The sequence below is a fragment of the Convolutriloba macropyga genome, chromosome 4, assembly GCF_964194025.1.
Source record: "Convolutriloba macropyga chromosome 4, txConMacr16.3, whole genome shotgun sequence".
Classification (NCBI taxonomy): domain Eukaryota; kingdom Metazoa; phylum Xenacoelomorpha; order Acoela; family Convolutidae; genus Convolutriloba; species Convolutriloba macropyga.
Window position 1 is genome coordinate 51,736,916 of NC_134471.1, and position 25,138 is coordinate 51,762,053.

At 36.3% G+C, this 25,138-nt stretch overlaps 1 protein-coding gene across 1 annotated transcript in view; it reads left to right on the top strand.

Annotated features, from left to right (window-relative positions):
• Positions 1 to 25,138, top strand: part of LOC142338094 (uncharacterized) — a 166,899-nt gene that overhangs the window by 76,382 nt on the left and 65,379 nt on the right. Inside the window, exon 9 of the mRNA XM_075387726.1 lies at positions 1,465 to 1,722. Coding sequence (XP_075243841.1) covers positions 1,465 to 1,722 — 258 coding nt within the window. The remainder of the gene's footprint in view (positions 1 to 1,464; positions 1,723 to 25,138) is intronic.

Sequence of the window (25,138 nt, forward strand, 5' to 3'; positions counted from 1 at the left end):
ATTTCTTCCAGACTATTTTTTAAAAATTCAGGGTTTCAATTTTCAGTTTGTATTTATGACAGCACGTTGACCGGAATAAAAGTTAAGCGACTGAATGCGAAAATGTTAACTGCAAAATTAAACACTTTTTTAGCCATCATCTCTTGCAAAATTCTGGTATTTTTTAATTTTGAAATTGTACCATCCAACTGCCATGACAACACTGTCTACACTCTTAACAAAGTGCGCGCAAATTTACTAAAAGTGATGCAGGTAAGTTAAGTTGAACTCTGCATGTATTTTGGTGCTCCTGCTCTCAGCTTGCATGGTACCTGAACGTACTTGCATTTGCAGGTAACTTTACCTGAATTGTGCATGTGGTCCTTCTGCACAATTTACTTGAACAAGGCAATTTAAAGTTAAATTTATCTGAGCAATTTTTCAGTTAATTAATTTTTACAGTGAGTGTCTTTTAAAGGTAAATTAACTGAAAAGTAAAGGTAAATTTCATATGTATTCATTAAAAATAATTGTTTTCTACCATGTATAATACGCGAATGATGTGCTGGTAGGTAATTTTGAGGACAATTTTACAGGTAAACTTTACTTTCCTGTGGCTTTACCTGCACACTGTTCGTGTGAATTAACCTTATACATTATTTAAAATGTAATCGAAACAAAATAGCTTCTTGAGTTGTTTTTTTCGTGTCTTTGCAAAAGCTTTGCTTGCATAAATTTGAACAACCAGCTTTCGTCGTCAACAAGTTCTTTTGATGCAATAGAAGCTGTGTTTGCGAACAAAACTAAAACCTGTCGAATATTATAAAATGAACCCTATAAATGAAAGTGAAATATTTCCAATATAGTAAGAAAAATAGTTATCTTGTAAGGTTTCATAAACCCCTGAAAGAGTTTGTACGAGGCAATCGTTTGACAGTGAAGCTGTACTTAAGCAGTACGAGATATTTATCTTACAAATTCTTTTAACAGGAATATCTGTTTTTTATAAACTGTTGCTTAATACTTGCACGGTAACTTTTCTTTATGACTGAGATATTAATCATCATGGTGATCATAGAAAATACAGTTTATGAGGTTCATATTGTTCAGAATCCCTGAAATTTACTCTGAACTTTATCATGAAATGTCTAATAAGTGCCATGATCAGAGCTCTGCGCATAGTAAAAATCATGACGAAAATTCTATGATTCAGTACTGAATTTTAATGACGCTCAGATCCGGGTCCCTTCCAGTGAGCGGAACCGATATATTTGGCAGCCATAAACATTTAGTCTGATTAATCTAAGAAGCAAAAACCCACAAGAATAAAATTATTGTAAAACTATAGTCAATTCAAAATCGTGACATTGGTCAGTCTATAATTAAGTATTGCTAAGGTATTGGATTTTGGTTTTTCCAGTACTAATTGCCAATAACCAAGGGTTATATTAGTTGGGAATTTCATAATTTTCCCTACTGTTTCAGACACCCCATGCATTTATGGTTTTCTGGGCTCAACTCGAATAGAAATCGATTACCAGACTGACGCCGCAATTACAGGCAACACTATTTGGGATTGCATAACTGAAGCCATAACTAACCATGACAGAGTTAGGGCTGTACAGGTGAAAAATCCGCGTATTCACGGCAACGTAGCGGACCAACAATGCACTCTCTTCAAATCCAGCGGCCGATCCATCAAGCTGTCTTATGATCCGGAATATATGACTTGTTTACTAAAAGGTGACATCTTTACCTTTCTGAATTTTCGCTTCACCGCCACCTTCTTTCTACCTAGACAATTTTATTAGGAAAACGGAAAAGTAGATCACAGAAATATATCTTTATCCCAATACTACCAGGAAAAAATGCAGTTTTAGTCCTGTTAGATCAAAGTTATAATTTGATTTCAGTTATATGGAAACTATACTGTTAGTTATATCAAAGAGAAGCAGTATTATATAGACACACAAACATTCATACATGCAATATATATATATATATATATATATATATATATATATATATAAATATATAATGTATATAAAAATATTTGTATATATATATATATATATATATATATATATATATATATTGTACGATTCGAAAACTTGGTTCTCAGTTGGTGTATTCCAAAAATTAATATAATCATATCAAGTGAATAGCGCGCAAAATTGAAAGTTGATAATTTGAACTTCACACCAAATCATTGAAAAAAGAATAAAACTAAGTTAAAATAGTTTTGTTATACGATCAGGTTGTCTATTTGTGATGTTCAACCATCAAGACACTAGCAGAACCACCAGCCAGAATTGAATCCTCTCTGCTTCAATTGCTTTGAACCCATTTTAAAATTTTCGACAAAAAAATGAATATGTGTATGACACTGAGCGCCAGCCACTAGGAAGCAAAAGGCGCGGGTCGACTCGCAACGCACTCTAATCAAAACATTTTCTCCTCTTTCTTGGTTCTAATTTTGCGACAATTTGAATAATAGAAGGAAGTAACAATTAAACATAATTTCAATTACAGACGAGTGCAATGCGCTGTTACCGGGAAAAATCCACGCAAAGGGGTTCAAGTCCGACCTGCGTACATCAAAATCTCAATATTTTCAAAATGACGCCACTGTCATTTGTATACGTCATGTTCAGCCATTAGACTTCCTAATTTGTTTGAAACTTCGTTTTGAAAATTGTTAAACATAAATTGTATGAATGGTCGTTCTGGCTAGAAATGTTGTGACAGTTCTGATAGTATAATAGGCTGTATCGTTCGCAAACTTATCGTTGACATTTATTTTCCAGGCCATCGGCCAGATGGAGCATACCTTAGGTCAAAACTTTAGCCAGATCATCGGCCAAGTAATGTGCAAAAAACAATACTTTATTATTGGTCAGATGGAACACGCGACTGGATTTTTATCCAGACTATGAACCTTATGAACCTAAGCCACACAGAGCCCTCTTGTGCGCAACCCAAGATATTATGGAAAAGACCGCTTTCGGTTGGGATTTTTGTCCAGACAAACAATGACCTCATTCGTATTAAAGTTGAACAGATTTTTATTGATTACAATTTGCGTAAGTCTGCATACAGCATAGTCGCAGTAGACTAATATTAATTCTAGAATCAGACAAGCATCTTGACTTAAAGCCCTAATGGACCTATGAAAAATCCATGCTCAACCAATATTGATCTCCGAAGTATAACAAATATTTATCAAAAATCACTTTCCAAATGTAAAAACTTGTCCAAATGTAAAACACATTCGGTATTGAAGTTCCCATATGTAAGTAGAGTCTTATACACTAAGATATTTAAAGTCCAGCTAGCCTGCGAAACAAAATAGCTTTTTAAATGATTTCATTCGATGCTTAAACATTGTAGAACAAAAGTCTTACGTATGTTTTTGAGGCCTCGTTGCGTTTTTACAATTGAGATATCTGTAATATGTTTTAAAGTTTGTGTCGCTGTTCTGTAACGACAGCAACCTGATAACCTACCAAATTGTGTTTTAGGTGAAGAAAACTCTTGCAGGACACTTGACAATGACAAGAGCTACGAAGGCGCCGCTCTCGCTGGAGTCAGAGCGGCTAATCCACGTAAGATTATGCTGGAATATGTATGAAGAATCTTGAAGAATCTTTTAAATAAATAATCCTGAAAATGATTCGTGCAAGAACCTTGCAAGTTTCTCGCACGATTTTGAATTCAAATACACTTTTCCGACAAATAACTAGAGACATCTCGAGCCATCAAAATCCTTCTTTTTTTAGTTCAATTTACCTAATAAACGATGAAAACAAACACCTTCAATCTTTCTCTCAGTTTTTAATCAAACGAATTATTTATAGAAAAACAAACAGCTGGAATTTTTAGTTACTGATCTTATCGGTAACTGAGGATCTTTTTTGTAGTCGTAAAAAAATCCCTTCCATGATTGTTTGCAAGATTTTTGCGCGATTTTGAAATCTTCGAACACTAGGGATATCCCGGAACGAGGTTGAAGGCTTGATCAGTACTTCTCCAGCGAAATTAACGCTTCGGGATAGCTAATCAGTGCTGATCACGTCTTGAGTCAAGTTGTCGCTGAGACTTGGAACGTTTCGAATGATACAGAGCCAAAAAATGTTGATTATAGTAAGAATATCATGTATAATTTCTGCATTTCACAAACAATATCAACGTTTTTCCGTAACTTTACCTATTTGGTAATTTTGACGGAGTTATCAATTCGGAGATATCTGCAAACAAGCCATTTCAAATAGTTTCCTATCTATATTACAATAACAAAATTGCACAACTATGGAAGCATTGCCAAGACATGGCTTAAGACGTCAAATTTTGGACAGGTCTGGTTGACGACTTGTCAAGTCTGGGTCAAGATTTGCTCACGACTTGTTAAGACATAGGATTGATTCAGAAACTAACATAATCCGATCCCTGATAGATTAATGATCCAAGACTTGCAAAATGACTGGTTCAGTAAGGATTAAGACTTGATTCGGGATATTTAAAGCGTTTAATTTTGACAATATTTTGACAATATTTCGGGATACTTTTACAATTTACTTTTATAGCAAGCATTAGTGGATAGTTTTCCGCGTTAACCTAGTATTCAGCGTTAATAACCAGTTGTTTTTGTAGTGCTGTTGTATTAACGGCCTCAAAAATTACTCACAGCTTTAAATTAGGTATATTGTGGACAAACCGGTTTCGGACGCAACGTTATATTTTTATAGGATCTGTTCCGTAATCACCTGCACACACTAAATATGGTAGAGGTAAATTTATCTGAACAATTTTCCCCGAAATTCCCTACCTGCACATTATTCAGGTAAATTACCTGCAATTTTTTGTGATTTTAATGCAGAAATTTACTTGAATTTTTAGGAAATTTTACCTGCACGTTTTTTAGAGTGCAATTATACCGCTTTATTTTTTAAATGGCAAACGCGACTGTAGGTCTGCAGCAGCTATTTGCCCACTAAGATGGCGAGCAATAAGTCCTAGTTGCTAATAGATTAAAATGGGGCTTCGAATTTTATTGGAATGCCAATAATCAAGGCTGTCGATCGGCATAGATTATTGTATTACATATAACATCAAGTCAAATTCATTATTCGACAAGTGCAAATATAGGTCCGCGCAATATATTTGTAGCCTCTGCTCTGCTATCATTGACATGGAAAACTTTACACCGCCCAGTTCGTTTCAACGGTTTCAAATCTGTCCGTAAATTACTTTTTTGCGTTAATTTTCAGTGAACTGTTTTATTCGTTATACTGTAAAGTACCGTTGCATTACATTGAATTCAGTTAATGCCAATAAATAATCGCTCAGTTTTGCTGATCAACAAATTGTTTTGATTCTGTGTGGGTGATGTTTGTGAATCAAACGGTCGTGGTCGCCAATTGTCGCATCAAAGTTGCAATGATGTTCTATATCTAACAAAATTGGTTTCGTTGTCTCCAAATTGATTCAATCTGACCAAATACGTTTTAAAAAATGCAAACTCGAATTCTTTATCAGGAATTTTTTTTCTATACGTTTTTGTAAAAACGGCTCTGCAAAAATGTTGCATGACATGCACTCGCGGCTAACTCGGTTGGATACATTAATGTAGCAAAGCAAGTGATCAAAAACCTATCTTTTTTCTGTTATCCAGCGGACTGTATCATAACAAAAACCTAGCTTTTTTATTCAGCACGGTTGATCGTTAAGTGAGTAAACTGTTTCGCGAATCTCCTATTTTGGGAGATCGCTTGTTAGATACTGTTTCCCAAGAGGATATCCGCGTCCCAAGACCGATATTGGTTAGGTGAATTTGAGTCGCGGACGCGGGGTTCAGACCGACACGACCAAAAACAGACTTCAGTCTGTGTTTGCCAGACTGAGCAGACTATTCTCCAGACCGTGGGCCAGAACACTATCTAGACAATTGTCCAGACCAAACAGACCACAGACCAAACCATTGTCCAGACCATTGTTTACAGCCAACATAACCTAGGCCAGAGCGTTGCCCACACCAATGGTCAGACCAAAAAGACCCGAGGCCAGACCATCGGCCAGACCCGCACTCAATCGTGTAGAAGCATCCAATAAAAATTATAATTTATTCAATTCGTAGTTTTGAGCGTGAAATGAATATGAAAATTTGAAAATAAATTCACTGAAAAAACCAACCAGTTAAATACCACTAGCAGGCCCGTTAAAAAACTTTACCGGCCTTGGACAAAACACTCCAAATATACAGTTTCAAAAAGCTTGAGTAAAAGTTGTGAGTCCTAATTAGAAAACTTAATCAGATTGAACAACCACTAAACTGAAATCTCCTCTAAAGATAAAACAAATCTTCGATTCAACTTAAAATTCAAGAACTCAAATTTTTAAAGTAGACTGCGCACATACCTAATTAAGAATTATAACGTTTAGGCGATCAAAGAATGCAATCAGTGAATCCGTTTACGAACTATTGTCTAAACGTTTTTCAGTCTAGCATCTCCATTGAACTGCAAAAGCTCAGTAAATCAGTTTACAACACCTCACGGTACACAATGTTCTTAGTTCTAGCGACTCCCTTTGTGCAACATTCTTCGGGAACGAAAAACGAAATTTGATCCGGATCAGAAACTCTGGAAGCTGCGGTGTAAAATTGTCCATGGCTAAAAACAGGATTTTCTAACCAAACAGCCATTCGCTTCAAGGTCTGTCCTTGAACCTTATTGATAGTCAGCGCAAAGGCTTGCGCAAGTGGAAACTGTCTTCGACGCCATTTTAAGGGGACATTCACAGTTTCATCAATAATCAGATTAACACGCGGAATCATATATGAAACCTCCGGATTATTGAAAGAATGCGCAACAACGAGTCTTTTAGCGATGATCTCCTTAACAATTAGTCGAACACCATTACATAATCCCTCAGCTGGATTTAGATTTCTCAGTAAAATTACAGGCATGCCAACTTTTAAAACAAGGCAATGCTCAGGAACGCCAGCAACAGATAATGAGTTCAAATATTCTGGAGGATATCGCGTTTGATCATCTGGATCATATACCTCGTCGACACTATAGCACAGGTTGGCGTCTCCGAGAAAAATTTGGCAACACAAGCGATTTATTTCGAAAACAGTAGCGTTGAGGACAGCCAGCACGCAACAACCATCTTCTACGATTCCCCTCTAAACAAAATATAGTAATATCCAGATGCAGAGCCGTCAAAAGTGATTAAAATCAAAATTCCTACCGAGATATTTTCACCAAACACCCAGTGAATTGCCTGCCTCATGCAACTTGTTCTTTCAGAAGCCTGAACTTGGTATACGTTTTGGAAAGACAATTCGACCGTATCATCGTTTTGCGTCACTCCATTGCCAACTAAACACAACCATGAGTCGTACTTCATTGCTTTCGCTGTTGAAGGGGCTTTCATGAGTCTAACGTTGATTGTAAGGCTGAGTCGTTCGAACGACGACCAGAGCACGGAAGCTTTGAAGCATGAACTGACAACCTCTGCTCGATTGCCACCCTTTATGACTGGAAGCAGCTGTCTAAACAGATTAAACATTAGTCAATGCAGGTCTGCACATCTTTAAGATAGTTCTTACCTAAAATCGCCAGCAAGGACAATGCTTTTCCCTCCAAATGGCTTGTTGTTCTCCATTATATCTTTGAAGGATCTGTCTAAAGCTTCCAGTAAGAAACGATGCGCCATTGGTGCCTCATCCCATACAATAAGCACAGACTGCTGGACAATGTTTGCAAACGGTGACTGGACCGAAATATCAAGGACAGAGTGTTCTTTAATATCCAAAGGAGCCCGCATTCGTGAATGGAAAGTTCTGCCACCTTTCAGCTGGGTAGCAGCTATTCCACTTGTAGCCAAGGCCAAAGCAGGCGAAAGAGTTTCACTCCCCGAAATTGTACGAGCTGCTGCCAAAATTGCATTAAGCGTGTAAGTCTTACCAGTGCCGCCACGCGCATCAACAAAGAGTAAACATTGCTCAAAATTTCTCAACTTCGACATAACAAAATCGAAGACAGAACGCTGAGAAGAATTGAGAGATCCAACTCCTGCTCCACAGCACATATCAACAAACTCGGATAGTTCTTTGTGTGAGAAATCAGTTTCCTCGCAAAAAGTCTTGGAGAGCAACAAATCAGTGTCCATTGACTCCAGCTTACGAAGATCACGAGGATCAACTCTGGGTAAGTTGAAATCACTTAACTTCCTGGAAAAGACAGAGAGCTCTTTCTCAATTTGATGCAACGCGTAACATTCCAACAGCTGCTCCGGGCAATCAGGAAAGCAATATCGAAAGTCGTCAACCAGAATATTGAGAAATGCTTTGAAAAGATGCAGCGGCTTAGGAATCTCACAGAAGACGAGCATTGAAGCAAACAAATTTCGCGCTTTCTTTCCATGGATAGAAGAAAAGGCTTCAGAGAGAACTAATTCCCACTCACCGGCGTCTTCTAAAATTCCAAGCTTCATACATGTCTCCTTGTATGAGTCGAAGACACAATCACCCATAGTTCGCATATCGAGAAAAGACTTTTTACCTAAATCACAAAAAGTCTGAGAAGTCTTAACAAACGAAGGAAAGATTAAGAGTTAGTTCCGCGCATACCTCGGCAGAAGTCATGATGAAGAAGCATTCGCAAATAGAACTTCTCTCCACAAGACGGGTGAACAGTATAAACCCGTCCAATAGTTCCCTTTTTAAGCGACCGCTGCTTCCATTGCCGAGATTGAGCGCACCAGATGTAGAACTGGGGAAAATCACAGTATTTTGTATTCACACTTGGATGGAGACGATTGAACTCAAAAAATTCAGTTAATTCTGTTTTATGCATCTCACTATTGGAGGCAACTCGCTGCTCGTCTCCTTCCGCGAAAGTTACTACTTGTTCCAATGGTAAATGAATTGTGAGAGCCTGCACCGAAGGAAATCTTTCAAACTGTGGGATTGAGAACTACCTAGCGCAAGCCTCGAGTGAACCTATGCATCTCATGTTCTCAAATTGAGCAATCTCATCGTCCACCTTATCACTTAGTTTCATCATTGAACGGTCATTACCCTAAACAATTGGAAAAAAAGCTCCACAAAAAGACACTGAAAAGACTTTGAACTTACCTTATTGATATACAAGAAGAGGTATTTTGCAGCAAACGGTGAAACACAGGCTTCAACATTTATATGAGCTTCGTATTTCAAGAGCAAATATGGACTATATGGAACAATCCATCGATTGTCCACAACATAATCGCCCACTACAGCTGACCGCCCGCCAAAAGCTTTACTTCTTCTCCGATAGAAGGGATAACTGGAGCGCTGGTTCCAACTGGTTTCGTTCGCAAAAACTTTAGGATAGCCTTTAGAGCACTTGCCGTTAACCATACAAGGTGAGCGTGGGTTAAGACTTCCACAGGGACCATGAACCATGCACTTCAAAACAATGTTTCGCAGTCTTTGAGCTTGTTTCCTTTCTTCATCTGCCTCGAAACACGTATCTTCGGGAGGCAGTTCAGCGCTGATGGTTGAGTCAACATCCCATGGTGTCCGTAATCGATTTTCTTCTGAGACAACCAGTAAGATATGCGCATGAGGCAATCCTCGCTTTTGATATTCAACAACGTACATGAAAGCTACAGCACGGCCAAGGATACCTGAAATCGCAAGACACCTGAGAAACTCTAAACAGACGGATACCAGAAAATGGTTGGGTGATTGCCATCAATTCAGCTAGTTCCTTTTTACCTCTGTATCTCAGATCGTCAATGAGAGACCGGAGCTTCAGTCGGAAAACGCGAACCACAATATCGGGCCTAGATGCAGCTGTTTGGTGAGAAGAAAGTTGTTGCTGAATTTCGGGCCACAAAGGATTACAGGTAAACGTAATGAAAAAATCCGGCTTGTGAAATTTTCGACACACTGCTATTGCATCTTGATATCTTAAACAGAGGAAGAACGTAAAAATATTTTTGTAAACAACAAAGAAAGAGTATTCACTCACCGAGAAAACCTGTTCCTGTAACTGTTATAAATAGAACGAGGGCAGATAATTCGCTTCCCTGCTCGAGCCTTTTCATTAGCTCCGACAGCATCCTGCAAATTAGACAAAACCTCCGTTCGCAAAATTTCCTGATTATGTTTAGCAAACTGCAACCTCATGTTCTCAATAGTTGCAAAAGAAACGCAAAGATATTCTTGGAAGAGCCTTTCCCCAAGCAGAAGAAAATTCACTTTATCTTTTCTTTCCTGAAGGTGATATGAATGAAATTGCATCTTCGTGACGTTCCGTTCGGTTGTTCTAAATGAAATTAACAGTAACCATTAAGTCGCGTTTGAAATGAAGGAACGCAAATCGCAACCAACCTTTGTGGAATCTTCAAATGCCAGCCTGCTGTACCTTCAGGGAAAAGCAGGACAAAGTGCAGCGGATCAAAAGACCTGTGTGTATCGGCTATAAGAGATATAGTGCCAGACCGACGCTGAATAACAATGTCAGACGAAAGGGCTTTTTCACTAGTAAGTACTGCAACTTCATGAAGGTTGAGACCATGAATACGGGAGTGATCTCCTCTTGGCCTAGCATCGGGGTTAATAACAAAAGAAACATCGTCACGTACGTCTGATAGTTCAGCAATCTGAACAAAGTCTTCAATATATGGGTTGACTGCTCGCAAACAAATCTAAACATTTGAATAGCACACTGCAACATTCTACCTGATGTAAAAAAAATTGCATATTACCTGAAGTTCAGAAAGTAAACTTTCTAGAATATGGAGCTCGAACGCCGACGTTGTAGCAGGAATTTTCATAAATTGAAGGCGTAAACGAGTGGACTCTTGTTGGCACATTGGATCGTGTACGTAAATTTGCGCGTACTTAGGATCCTGTTTAATTGACTGCAAAGGCCCAAAGAATTTGTAGCATTTCCCCTAAATCGTACTACAATTAGTATTCCAGAAAATTGAAAACGTAGGTGAAACTAAATACCTGAATAAAAACTGTGGGCGCAAACCCATCCAATTGGACTGAAGTATTACCAATTTTCAAGGAAGCCATTGAAAGGGCATTATTCAGTTGTCGTATGTACTTGCGAAACACTTGCGATCTCTCGTCACTATCTGTCAGTAAATTCTTTATACAGTTCGGTGGTTCGGGGTAATCAGGCAGTATTACTTTTCCCGATGAGCAACACATTGATTTCCATTCGTTGGGCCATCGTAAAGCTTGACAGAAATCACAAACGTCGTTTTTGAAACCACAAAACTGTGCGTCGACAAGAAGTTTACACTGCAAAACGTCAGCAGCTTTTTTTGCAGTGCACTGGCTGCGAAGGTACGGAGGCGGTATTTTTCTAAGTAATTTAGAACTAGTAGCATTTGTAGTTGCAGCAGAAGGTTGCTAAAAAATTCAGCCCCTTGAACGAAAGTATTACAAAAAACTATATGACTCACCTCAAAAATACTCTTTTTTTGTGAGATACGGCTTGTACGACGTCCTTTGGCCTTCCGTATCACCATCCGGCTAGAAAAGTGTTGAACTGTTTCTTTGAGCAGCTTTTGCGTTGGATTATCGATATAATGGCCAGGGCACGAAGATTTGATCTTTACGCTGGAAGCTGCAAAATCAAAATAATGAAGTTTAAGAAATTCAATGGGTTGAAGAAGAATGGGAAAACTTACAAACGTTCAAATCTCTCCGATATTTTTCTACAGCTGAAGTGGACAAGGCTTCTGAGACTGACCCTGGTAGAGTTTCCTAAGAAAATGGCAAATCAACGGACGTTTCTATATTTTAAACATTGTAAACTTACACTAACCAAACCAAAATTGGTAGGAGAATATGGAATGTTGGTCAACTGTAACACAGAAATTAATAAAATTGACTTTTTTAATAATTGACTCTTTCAAGCCAAGCTGGCACCTTTCTGTGATTTATTTGCGCAACAACCCCCAAGACGTCGTCGGTAACGATAGGGGTAGATTTGAGCTAAAACAAATACGAGCTGGATATTTTTTTTTAATAATGCAAGCTCAAACGAACCTGAGACTGGTTGAAAATTGGTTCTAGGGTCGTTTTTGACTGTTTTCGTTTTCGATTCGACCTGCTGGTCAGCCTATTGTTCTGTAAAGTGTTTTGCATGACAATAAGGTTCGACGCCTCATCGGGAGTCAGATCAGGAATTGCCGACAAAACTAATTGGAGATGGTCGTCAGAAGACGAGGAGGACGACATAATGCGAACTAAAAAGTATATCTGAAGTCCACAAAAACACTGGAGCGAAAAAATCAAACGATTACAAATCTCAGAGTGCTCAATTCTCAAGTGACTTAACTAAATGTCTACCTCCATATCCCGGAACAACATCACAAGCTTGACACCAACAAAAAATTAATTTCATTAGAGTTTAAAGGAATCTGCGAACATCAAAGTTTTCGTTTGCAATCTGAGTAAAGCGCCGATGTATCGTTTTGCCAACCAGGTTGATCACCAATGATCATCAGTCTACGCCTTAGCATCCCCAGAGCCTTGTTGTTATTCACTTTACAAAGAATTGAGCTCATTTTGATGTGGTCAGAAGCTTCAGTAGGGATACTATTGATGTTGCTAGCAACTTCTGCAACCTTTTTATTGAACTCAATGTTTTTGCCATATATGACCCGTAGATCGTTATTCAAATTGGCAGAAATCATTTTAACCTGAAACAACAGTTTTCAAATAATTTTTGGACAAAACAAAAGACACCAGACAGTGCTCAAAGAACGAAGCTGTTTATAGCATGGTATTAAATTAACGTTGTTCAAGGAAGATTATACATACATAACGCATAACAAAATACATCTGTTACAACAGCCATGCTGAAACATGGTCAATAAAAATGCGCACTTTGGTCAATCCGGTTATACCGAAGAGCTCGTTGTCGTTTACTGTAGTGGATAAGAACATCTAAAACGTCCAATACCTTGTGTGGGGTGGAAACTCGATAAAGCATGACCTAAAACCAAAGATTAAAATAATTTCAGTGAAAAAAGAATCGTTGAATTGGATTCTTACCATCCGAAAAACCTGCATTTAGCTCATCAGTATCGATGAAAACTTGAATGAAGCTTTCGTCAAGTAAGCTCTCTTCGAGATCTGCAACACAAAATCGATAAAATATAATCTCTGTAAAAGTTTATTTGAATCACTTACGCTGACTGCTTGACAGGAACATTGAATCAACATCACTCAGCTCTTCAGACATCAACCCAGGTTGTACACAAAAACTGACTTTATTAACTTCAGATTTTATATTAGGAAGATTGTCTTGTATTGACAAATATGTCCATAAAGTTCTACAAAGACGTCGTTTTATTTGAACCTGCCAGGAGATAATCTCATTCATCAATTGAAGTGTTTCGCTGTCATCAGTATTGATGGTAAATAATTCAACCGCTTTCCGCAAATCCGCAAAGTTGCTATTTATAGCGACCATCGTTGACTTGAAGGCGTCCTTGACCTCCATTGCAGAATCTTAAAAACAGGACACATCACAGTTGCAAAAACTCATTTTTTGAAAAACTAAATGCCTGGCACAAAATTAATTCAGAGGTTAGATTAAGAAAAATCAATTAAGACAACCCTGAACCGCAAACCAAACAGTGAAACTATTTTTCGACGGCGACTGATACACAATCGGCATCCCCTCCCTGTAGAGAATGTGAAGTAGCTGCGAATGCCAAGTGAACCGGAAAAAAACAGCAGGGTTTCTTGTCTTTTTTCTCCTGGCAAAGCGAAATAATTTTATCACGATGCAGCGTAGTTGAAAAGACTTTCAATTTATCGTCAACGATATCCAGAAGAATAACAAAGTCCCCAGCTTTGAAGTCGTCGATGCTCCGCGACAGCACCAAAGGCGTTCCGAATTTAACAGGCATCTGAAAATCTGCTGAACTGGATTCACTTGTTGCAAAAAGGTAGATGTTCAGATCTTCGCCACTGCTGAAGAAATAGTTGTATTTCCAGTGATTTTGGATCACATTTCCTGAAAACGTCCAAATGCACAAAAAGTATTTCAAAACGGATCCATAGCTTGAAAAACGGATCTAATACCTTCGAACAAATTCAGGCAGAGAAAGTTGAGAAGACGAGCATCCTCCTTCATGTGAACAACTAAACAGCATCTCCGTTCAGTGAAGGGACCCTGAAACACCATACTCCTGGCAAACACCAAAGAGGCAAATGAAGCTCTTGACATGTAAAATACCTTGATTGAGCGACTAATCAGAAGACCCAGACTCTCTAAACTGATCCGAAAATGAAATTGCTTGATAATATCCTCCGGATGGTATAACAATTTTGAGCATGACATCTGAAAACGAATATAATTAAGGTGAAGAAACACAAAATCACTTGCAAATTGTCGGTGAGGAGAAAACGAAGCTAAATGAAGATCAATGCAATGCAGAGGTTACCAAACCAACTATCATTAACAACGGTTACATTAACAAGCGAAACCTTACATAGAGTAAAATCCAGCAAAGCACGCAATTGTAACTATCAGTGGTAGGTTAGAGAAGCTGCTTGTCATTGATTATCATTGGTAGAGGATTCCAAGTTGACCTTTTTCGCACAATTCTGGAAACCGGCACTCAATTTTCGTTTCAACTGCCGACTCTGCAAATTTGTCCCCATTCCATTCTCAATCGGAGAACTCGTAATTATCGAGGTCTCGTAATTGAAAACATCAGTCTTTACATCTTCTCTTACAAGATTCTTGTCATTCCTCCCATCTAAGCAGAGGAGTAATTTGGTTTCATCAAAAATCAGTTACAATTTTAGTACTGTTTTATTTAACCCATGATTTGTAAAAGGTCGCGCTTGAGCATTGCAGCGGCTCGGTGAACTTCTAGTTTGTATCCCAGAGCAACAGAGCTGCGGAGGTCATTGAAAGGTTTATGGTGAACACCAGTTTTATTTCTCAGTTTCTCTTGGAACTTTTTGTGATAATCATGACTGACACAAAACAGTTCGTCAAACACACATTTTATTTCATTATCCATAATTCTGAAAGCGAAATTTTGCGTCAATTGTGAGAGCAACCTCAAAATAAGGAGTCTTGATTTTAGAATTTCAAGCTATGAACACAAGCTAGCTGATCAGTTTTAAGTTACAAGTGCTGTTAATAATTTAGCAATAGCAAACAAAATTATGTTTACCAATGAGAAATAAATTCTCTCCACGTGATCTCTCATAACGATGCACAACTATCAGAGCCTTAGCTAGACATCGCTTTAACTGAATTTGCCAATCAAGTGCAACCCGTAGAAGTGCATCTCTCTCTTCAGGTAGACATCGATTTTCACTGACTACGTCATCCCTCAATGAATCAAATAGAAAGTCAATTGTTGTCATCAGAGCTTTTATGTTATGTTTACACTTATCCATGGGAACTGAAAAAAACGTTTGTTTTAAAATATCAGTGTTCGCCAAAAAACAATGTATAGTTTCCTCGACTAAACGCTAATCTATATAGCGAAAGTGTCTCAATTAAAAAAAAGGGCACTTAGTTTTGTTAGATGAAGAACAAACAGAACTCATAAACTGCACAGATGATGTTAGAGAGTTTGCTGATCGCCTTTCGGAGACGCGACACAGGTCTTGTTAAATGCATTAGGCAAACGAACTCAGTTCAATACTTTTCACTTTAAAGGTTACGATGTCACAGAAATTAAAGACACCAAAATATAAAAACCAAAATTAAGGACACCAAAATGTAAAGCCAAAATGTTTTCTTCGAAAACTGAGCTCTTCTAGTTAGTGTCGGTTGACGGCGTCTCATCACTTCTATTGAGAGGCAACCCCTGGTTGTACCTGTCTGAAGCAAAAAATTACGTTCAAAAGCATCAGTATTAAATCTGCTGTTCAAAGTAACCAGTGGAAAAAAATGCAATAAAATCAAATGCAGTCCTTAACTTTACCTGGAGCGTAAGCAGCAAGCAGCTGGTTTAAACTGCTTGTTTTTGATGCAACATTAATCGCAGTGCTAGATGACTCCATCAAGCTGTCTTCAGGGTGGTCATCAAAAGATTCACTACTCAAATTAGAACATGCTGCGCAATAAAACCTGTCAGACAACTCGTGGTCGCCAACAGACTCTTCTTCACTTGAGTCAGAAACATCAGGTTTAGGTCTGACAGCTGTATTGACTACCGGAATATCGTAATTTGACACTGACTTCCCGTCGATTATTCCAGTGCAAGCTGACTCTAAAAAAACGGATGCCGAGTGCTTTTCCATACAAGTTGAAAACTGAAAAAAATTGTTTTTCTAAACACCTTTGAGAAATTTTGAAGATGAACAACTGACAAAATCAGATCCCCTCTTTTTTTGATAACCTTTCGTTTGACGGGCAAGCTTGACTGTCTTAAACTCTGATTGAAGCCCTTTTTTGAGACCACATTGGAGTGTTTTTCTGAAAAGATGAGAATCAGAACCTGATTATTTGCAGAAAAAAACAAATTATTACTTTGTTTCGGAGCGCTTAGCGGCTTATCAACATCAGAAATTACCACAACCTCGTGTTTTTCTTGCACCGATCTCTTCAATGGTGAGCGGCCACTCTTCAAAAACCCGCCAGTTGATTGCGGCTCTGAAACATCAGATAATGCACGAGGGAATGTTTTGAAAAAAATCAATACTTACTTATTCCACAATCTACAGCAGTACTCATTTTTTGTACTTCTCTCTTCGACAGACTCTTTTTAACACTTGCCAAGTTGGTTTCATTTTCTTGAAGACCAAGTTGCACTGCAAGCTGCGAACTCTCCAAATTTACATTCAGCTGAATGAATTTCAGAAGACCATTGTTTACATTACAGACTTCAACTTTGCAAGCTTTAAGGGACTGGGAAATCTGTGATTTCAAATCATTCAACTCATTGGAATCTCTAATTGCACGAAGAAAATTTTCCAAACGACGTTCCGCAGGCAGCGTCGAAATTGCTAAGCCATTTATAGCATTGCCGATGTGGTTTTCGAACCGCTTCAAGGACTTTCCGATGTCCAATTCTGCCTTGTTGAACTTGTCTACGATACTTTTTGACATGTTTCGCGACATTTTACAGCTATAAAAAACCAAAATTGAGGGATATCTCAATGACATAGAGCCACGACAAAAAAAGTGATGCGGGTTGATGTTTACGCAACGGAGGAAGAAAACATTGAAACAAAGGCAACAAAAAAAGAGAAACCAAGGTATAACAAAAGAAATAATTTGCATTTGTTCAACTGTTGAATTTTTTCAAAGAACAAAGCAATTTGGTTCTTTCATCAATCCGCCAACGTTCGCGGAATTTGTTTACAATGATTCCATCAAGAATTGGATTTGTTTACATATCGGACAAAATGGCAATACTTATTTGATGACAGAATAATATCTCTCAAACTGTTCCGTCAAACATTGCATAAATTATTTGAACTGAGCTTTTATTAAAAATCAAGAGCAAAATATTCTTCAGACATGCCGGCAATTTCAACAGGAAACAATAATCTGCTAAGGGTCAACTGTTAAACATTTTAAAAGAACAAAGAAAAAAGCAGCGCATAAGATCTTCGGGACATGGGAGCAATTTCATCAGGTAACAAAATATGCCTCATCAGAAGTTGACACTGTGAAGTAACGTCTATGTCGCTTTCGCGATGCGATAATAACTTAAAGATCTATTAGATAAAAACAGCAATTTGCAATTGGTCAACTGGTGAAACTTTTCAAAAAAGAAAGCCATAAAATTCACTCATCAATCCGCCGATAAATGCGGAATTAGTTGACGATGCTTTCAGCGGGCAATAAATTTTTCTAAAATACGTGAATGAATGGCTGTGCAGAAATTTCAAATGGCTGAGCATTCAATTTTTTCGAAATGAGGGAAGAATTGCTGTAAAACTTTACGGGAACAGCATAAAAACTTTGGGACGGTGAGTATTTTTATTAGGTAATGAAATTTTTCTCGAAATTATCACTTTAAAGTAATGTTTCTTTCGATTTCAGGCTGCAATAATATATTCAGGATGTATTAGGAAAACGAAGTAACTTGCAATTGGTCAACTGTTGGATCCTTTCAAAGAACAAAGCAAAAAAAATTTTATCAATCCGCCAACAAATGCGGAATTAGTTGACGATGCTTTCATCAAGCATTGAATTTTTCTAGAGTACCAGAATGAATGGCTGTGCAGTACTTCTTTGATCACAGGAGGTCTCTCAAACCTTTCAGTGAAATATTGCAAAATTCTTTGCAAATTCCCACGGAGCTTTTATCAAGCATTCATTTTTTTTCAAAATGAAGGAAGAAATGCTGTAAAACTTTAAGCAAACAGAGCTTAAAATCTTTGGGCCGATGAGTGTTTTTATTAGGTAATGAAATTTTTCTCAAAAGAAGTTTCCACTTTAAATATTGTTTCGGTCGCTTTCGCGATAGAAAAAAATTTTGAGGATGTATTAGGGAAAAGAACTAATATGCAATTGGTCAACTGTTCAATCTTTTCAAAGAACAAAGTGAAAAAATTTTTTCATCAATAAGCCAATAGAAGCGGAATTAGTTGACGATGCTTTCATCAAGCATTGAATTTTTCTAAAGTACTAGAATGAAAGGCTGTGCAGAACTTCTTTGATCACAGCAGGTCTCTCAAATCTTTCAGTGAAATATTGCAAAATTGTTTGCAACTTCCCACTGAGCTTCTATCAAGCATTAATTTTTTCAAATTGAAAGAAGAATTGCTGTAAAATTTTCAGCAAACACAGCTTAAAATCTTTGGGACGGTGAGTGTTCTTATTATGAAATGAAATTTTTCTCATAAGTTTTTACTTCAAAGTAATGTTTCTGCCGCTTTCGCGATGCAATAATTTTTTTTCAGGATGTAACAGGAAAAAGAACTAATTTGTAATTTGTCAACTGTTCAATCTTTTCAAAGAACAAAGTAAAATTTTTTTCATCAATCCGGCAATAAATGCGGAATTACTTGACGATGCTTTCATTAAGCATTGAATTTTTCTGAAGTACCAGAATGAAAGGCTGTGCAGAACTTCTTTGATCACAGCAGGTCTCTCAAATCTTTCAGTGAAATATTGCAAAATTGTTTGCAACTTCCCACGGAGCTTCTATCAAGCATTAATTTTTTCAAAATGAAAGAAGAATTGCTGTAAAACTTTCAGCAAACACAGCTTAAAATCTTTGGGACGGTGAGTGTTCTTATTATGAAATGAAATTTTTCTCATAAGTTTTTACTTCAAAGTAATGTTTCTGCCGCTTTCGCGATACAATAATTTTTTTCCAGGATGTAATAGGAAAAAGAACTAATTTGTAATTTGTCAACTGTTCAATCTTTTCAAAGAACAAAGTAAAATTTTTTTCATCAATCCGGCAATAAATGCGGAATTACTTGACGATGCTTTCATTAAGCAATGAATTTTTCTGAAGTACCAGAATGAAAGGCTGTGCAGAACTTCTTTGATCACAGCAGGTCTCTCAAATCTTTCAGTGAAATATTGCAAAATTGTTTGCAATTTCCCACGGAGCTTCTATCAAGCATTAATTTTTTCAAAATGAAAAAAGAATTGCTGTAAAAATTTAAGCAAACAGCTTAAAATCTTTGGGACGGTGAGTGTTTTTATTATGTAATTAAATTTTTCTCATAAGTTTTCACTTTAAAGTATTGTTTCTGCCGCTTTCGCGATGCAATTTTTTTTCAGGTTGTAATAGGAAAACGAACTAATTTGTAATTGGCCAACTGTTCAATCTTTTCAAAGAACAAAGTGAAAAAAATTTTTCATCAATCCGGCAATAAATGCGGAATTAGTTGACAATGCTTTCATAAAGCATTGAATTCTTCTAAAGTACCAGAATGAAAGGCTGTGCAGAACTCAGAACAAAATAAAAATTTTTTTTCATCAATCCGGCAATAAATGCGGAATTAGTTGACGATGCTTTCAAAGCATTGAATTTTTCTAAAGTAACAGAATGAAAGGCTGTGCAGAACTTCTTTGATCACAGGAGGTCTCTCAAATCTTTCAGTGAAATATTGCAAAATTGTTTGCAACTTCCCACGGAGCTTCTATCAAGCATTAATTTTTTCAAAATGAAAGAAGAATTGCTGTAAAACTTTAAGCAAACAGAGCTTAAAATCTTTGGGAAGGTGAGTGTTTTTATTAGGTAATGAAATTTTTCTCATAAGTTTTCACTTTTAAGTAATGTTTCTGCCGCATTCGCGAAGCAATAAATTTTTTCAGGATGCAATAGGAAAAAGAACTAATTTGTAATTGGTCAACTGTTCAATCTTTTCAAAGAACAAAGTAAAAATTTTTTGTCATCAATCCGGTAATAAATGCGGAATTAGTTAACGATGCTTTCATCAAGCATTGAATTTTTCTGAAGTACCAGAATGAAAGGCTGTGCAGAACTTCTTTGATGACAGGAGGTCTCTCAAATCTTTCAATGAAATATTGCAAAATTGTTTGCAACTTCCCACGGAACTTCTATCAAGCATTAATTTTTTCAAAATGAAAGAAGAATTGCTGTAAAACTTTAAGCAATCAGAGCTTAAAATCTTTGGGACGGTGAGTGTTTTTATTATGTAATTAAATTTTTCTCATAAGTTTTCACTTTAAAGTAATGTTTCTGCCGCTTTCGCAATGCAATAATTTTTTTTCAGGTTGTAATAGGAAAACGAACTAATTTGTAATTGGTCAACTGTTCAATCTTTTCAAAGAACAAAGTAAGAAATTTTATCAATCCGGCAATAAACGCGGAATTAGTTGACGATGCTTTCATAAAGCATTGAATTCTTCTTAAGTACCAGAATTAAAGGCTGTGCAGAACTTAGAACAAAGTAAAAAAATTTTTTCATCAATCCGGCAATAAATGCGGAATTATTTGACGATGCTTTCATAAAGCATTGAATTTTTCTAAAGTACCAGAATGAAAGGCTGTGCAGAACTCAGAACAAAATAAAATTTTTTTTTCATCAATCCGGCAATAAATGCGGAATTAGTTGACGATGCTTTCAAAGCATTGAATTTTTCTAAAGTACCAGAATGAAAGGCTGTGCAGAACTTCTTTGATCACAGGAGGTCTCTCAAATCTTTCAGTGAAATATTGCAAAATTGTTTGCAACTTCCCACGGAGCTTCTATCAAGCATTAATTTTTTCAAAATGAAAGAAGAATTGCTGTAAAACTTTAAGCAAACAGAGCTTAAAATCTTTGGGACGGTGAGTGTTTTTATTAGGTAATGAAATTTTTCTCATAAGTTTTCACTTTTAAGTAATGTTTCTGCCGCTTTCGCGAAGCAATAAATTTTTTCAGGATGCAATAGGAAAAAGAACTAATTTGTAATTGGTCAACTGTTCAATCTTTTCAAAGAACAAAGTAAAAATTTTTTGTCATCAATCCGGTAATAAATGCGGAATTAGTTAACGATGCTTTCATCAAGCATTGAATTTTTCTGAAGTACCAGAATGAAAGGCTGTGCAGAACTTCTTTGATGACAGGAGGTCTCTCAAATCTTTCAATGAAATATTGCAAAATTGTTTGCAACTTCCCACGGAACTTCTATCAAGCATTAATTTTTTCAAAATGAAAGAAGAATTGCTGTAAAACTTTAAGCAATCAGAGCTTAAAATCTTTGGGACGGTGAGTGTTTTTATTATGTAATTAAATTTTTCTCATAAGTTTTCACTTTAAAGTAATGTTTCTGCCGCTTTCGCAATGCAATAATTTTTTTTCAGGTTGTAATAGGAAAACGAACTAATTTGTAATTGGTCAACTGTTCAATCTTTTCAAAGAACAAAGTAAAAAATTTTATCAATCCGGCAATAAACGCGGAATTAGTTGACGATGCTTTCATAAAGCATTGAATTCTTCTTAAGTACCAGAGTTAAAGGCTGTGCAGAACTTAGAACAAAGTAAAAAATTTTTTCATCAATCCGGCAATAAATGCGGAATTATTTGACGATGCTTTCATAAAGCATTCAATTTTTCTAAAGTACCGGAATGAAAGGCTGTGCAGAACTTCTTTGATCACAGGAGGTCTCTCAAATCTTTTGGTGAAATACTGCAAAATTCTTTGCAACTTCCCACGGAGCTTCTATCAAGGATTCTTTTCTTTCAAAATGAACGAAGAATTGCTGTAAAACTTTAAGCAAACAGAGCATAAAATCATTGAAACTGACAGTTTTTATCTTAGGTAATGAAATTTTTCTCAAAAGTCGTTTTCACTTCAGAGTATTGTTTCGGTCGCTTTCGCGATTCAAAAAAATTTTCAGGATTTATAAGGAAAAAGAAGTAATTTGCAATTGATCAACTGTTCAATCTTTTCAAAGAACAAAGAAAAAAATTTTTTTCATCAATCCGGCAATAAATGCGGAATTAGTTGACGATATTTTCATCAAGCGTTGAATTTTCTAAAGTACCAGAATGAAAGGCTGTGCAGAGCTTAGAACAAATTAAATTTTTTTCATCAATCCGGCAATAAATGCGGAATTAGTTGACGATGCTTTCATGAAGCTTTGAATTTTTCTAAAACACCAGAATGAAAGGCTGTGCAGAACTTCTTTGATCACAGGAGGTCTCTCAAATCTTTCAGTGAAATATTGCAAAATTGTTTGCAACTTCCCACGGAGCTTCTATCAAGCATTAATTTTTTCAAAATGAAAGAAGAATTGCTGTAAAACTTTAAGCAAACAGAGCTTAAAATCTTTGGGACGGTGAGTTTTTTTATTAGGTAATGAAATTTTTCTCAAAAGTTTTCACATTGAAGTAATGTTTCTGCCACTTTCGCGAGGCAAAAATTTTTTTCAGGATGTAATAGGAAAAAGAACTAATTTGTAATTGGTCAACTGTTCAATCTTTTCAAAGAACAAAGTAAAAATTTTTTTCATCAATCCGGCAATAAATGCGGAATTAGTTGACGATGCTTTCATCAAGCATTGAAGTTTTCTGAAGTACCAGAATGAAAAGCTGTGCAGAACTTCTTTGATCACAGGTCTCTCAAATCTTTCAATGAAATATTGCAAAATTGTTTGCAACTTCCCACGGAGCTTCTATCAAGCATTAATTTTTTCAAAATGAAAGAAGAATTGCTGTAAAACTTTAAGCAAACAGAGCTTAAAATCTTTGGGACGGTGAGTGTTTGTATTATGTAATTAAATTTTTCTCATAAGTTTTCACTTTAAAGTAATGTTTCTGCCGCTTTCGCGATGCAATAAATTTTTTTCAGGTTGTAACAGGAAAACGAACTAATTTGTAATTGGTCAACTGTTCAATCTTTTCAAAGAACAAAGTAAAAAATTTTATTCATCAATCCGGCAATAAATGCGGAATTAGATGACGATGCTTTCATAAAGCATTGAATTCTTCTTAAGTACCAGAATTAAAGGCTGTGCAGAACTTAGAACAAAGTAAAAAAATTTTTTCATCAATCCGGCAATAAATGCGGAATTAGTTGACGATGCTTTCATAAAGCATTCAATTTTTCTAAAGTACCAGAATGAAAGGCTGTGCAGAACTTCTTTGATCACAGAAGATCTCTCAAATCTTTCAGGGAAATATTGCAAAATTCTTTGCAACTTCCCACGGAGCTTCTATCAAGGATTCTTTTCTTTCAAAATGAAGGAAGAATTGCTGTAAAACTTTAAGCAAACAGAGCATAAAATCATTGTAACTGACAGTTTTTATCTTAAGTAATGAAAATTTTCTCAAAAGTCGTTTTCACTTTAGAGTATTGTTTCGGTCGCTTTCGCGATGCAAAAAAAGTTTCAGGATGTATAAGGAAAAAGAAGTAATTTGCAATTGATCAACTGTTCAATCTTTTCAAAGAACAAAGAAAAAAATTTTTTTTCATCAATCCGGCAATAAATGCGGAATTAGTTGACGATAATTTCATCAAGCGTTGAATTTTCTAAAGTACCAGAATGAAAGGCTGTGCAGAGCTTAGAACAAATTAAAATTTTTTTCATCAATCCGGCAATAAATGCGGAATTAGTTGACGATGCTTTCATGAAGCTTTGAATTTTTCTAAAACACCAGAATGAAAGGCTGTGCAGAACTTCTTTGATCACAGGAGGTCTTTCAAATCTTTCAGTGAAATATTGCAAAATTGTTTGCAACTTCCCACGGAGCTTCTATCAAGCATTAATTTTTTCAAAATGAAAGAAGAATTGCTGTAAAACTTCAAGCAAACAGAGCTTAAAATCTTTGGGACGGTGAGTGTTTGTATTATGTAATTAAATTTTTCTCATAAGTTTTCACTTTAAAGTAATGTTTCTGCCGCTTTCGCGATGCAATAAATTTTTTTCAGTTTGTAACAGGAAAACGAACTAATTTGTAATTGGTCAACTGTTCAATCTTTCAAAGAACAAAGTAAAAAATTTTATTCATCAATCCGGCAATAAATGCGGAATTAGTCGACGATGCTTTCATAAAGCATTGAATTCTTCTTAAGTACCAGAATTAAAGGCTGTGCAGAACTTAGAACAAAGTAAAAAATTTTTTTCATCAATCCGGCAATAAATGCGGAATTAGTTGACGATGCTTTCATAAAGCATTCAATTTTTCTAAAGTACCAGAATGAAAGGCTGTGCAGAACTTCTTTGATCACAGAAGATCTCTCAAATCTTTCAGGGAAATATTGCAAAATTCTTTGCAACTTCCCACGGAGCTTCTATCAAGGATTCTTTTCTTTCAAAATGAAGGAAGAATTGCTGTAAAACTTTAAGCAAACAGAGCATGAAATCATTGTAACTGACAGTTTTTATCTTAGGTAATGAAAATTTTCTCAAAAGTCGTTTTCACTTTAGAGTATTGTTTCGGTCGCTTTCGCGATGCAAAAAAGTTTCAGGATGTATAAGGAAAAAGAAGTAATTTGCAATTGATCAACTGTTCAATCTTTTCAAAGAACAAAGAAAAAAATTTTTTTTCATCAATCCGGCAATAAATGCGGAATTAGTTGACGATAATTTCATCAAGCGTTGAATTTTCTAAAGTACCAGAATGAAAGGCTGTGCAGAGCTTAGAACAAATTAATATTTTTTTCATTAATCCGGCAATAAATGCGGAATTAGTTGACGATGCTTTCATGAAGCTTTGAATTTTTCTAAAACACCAGAATGA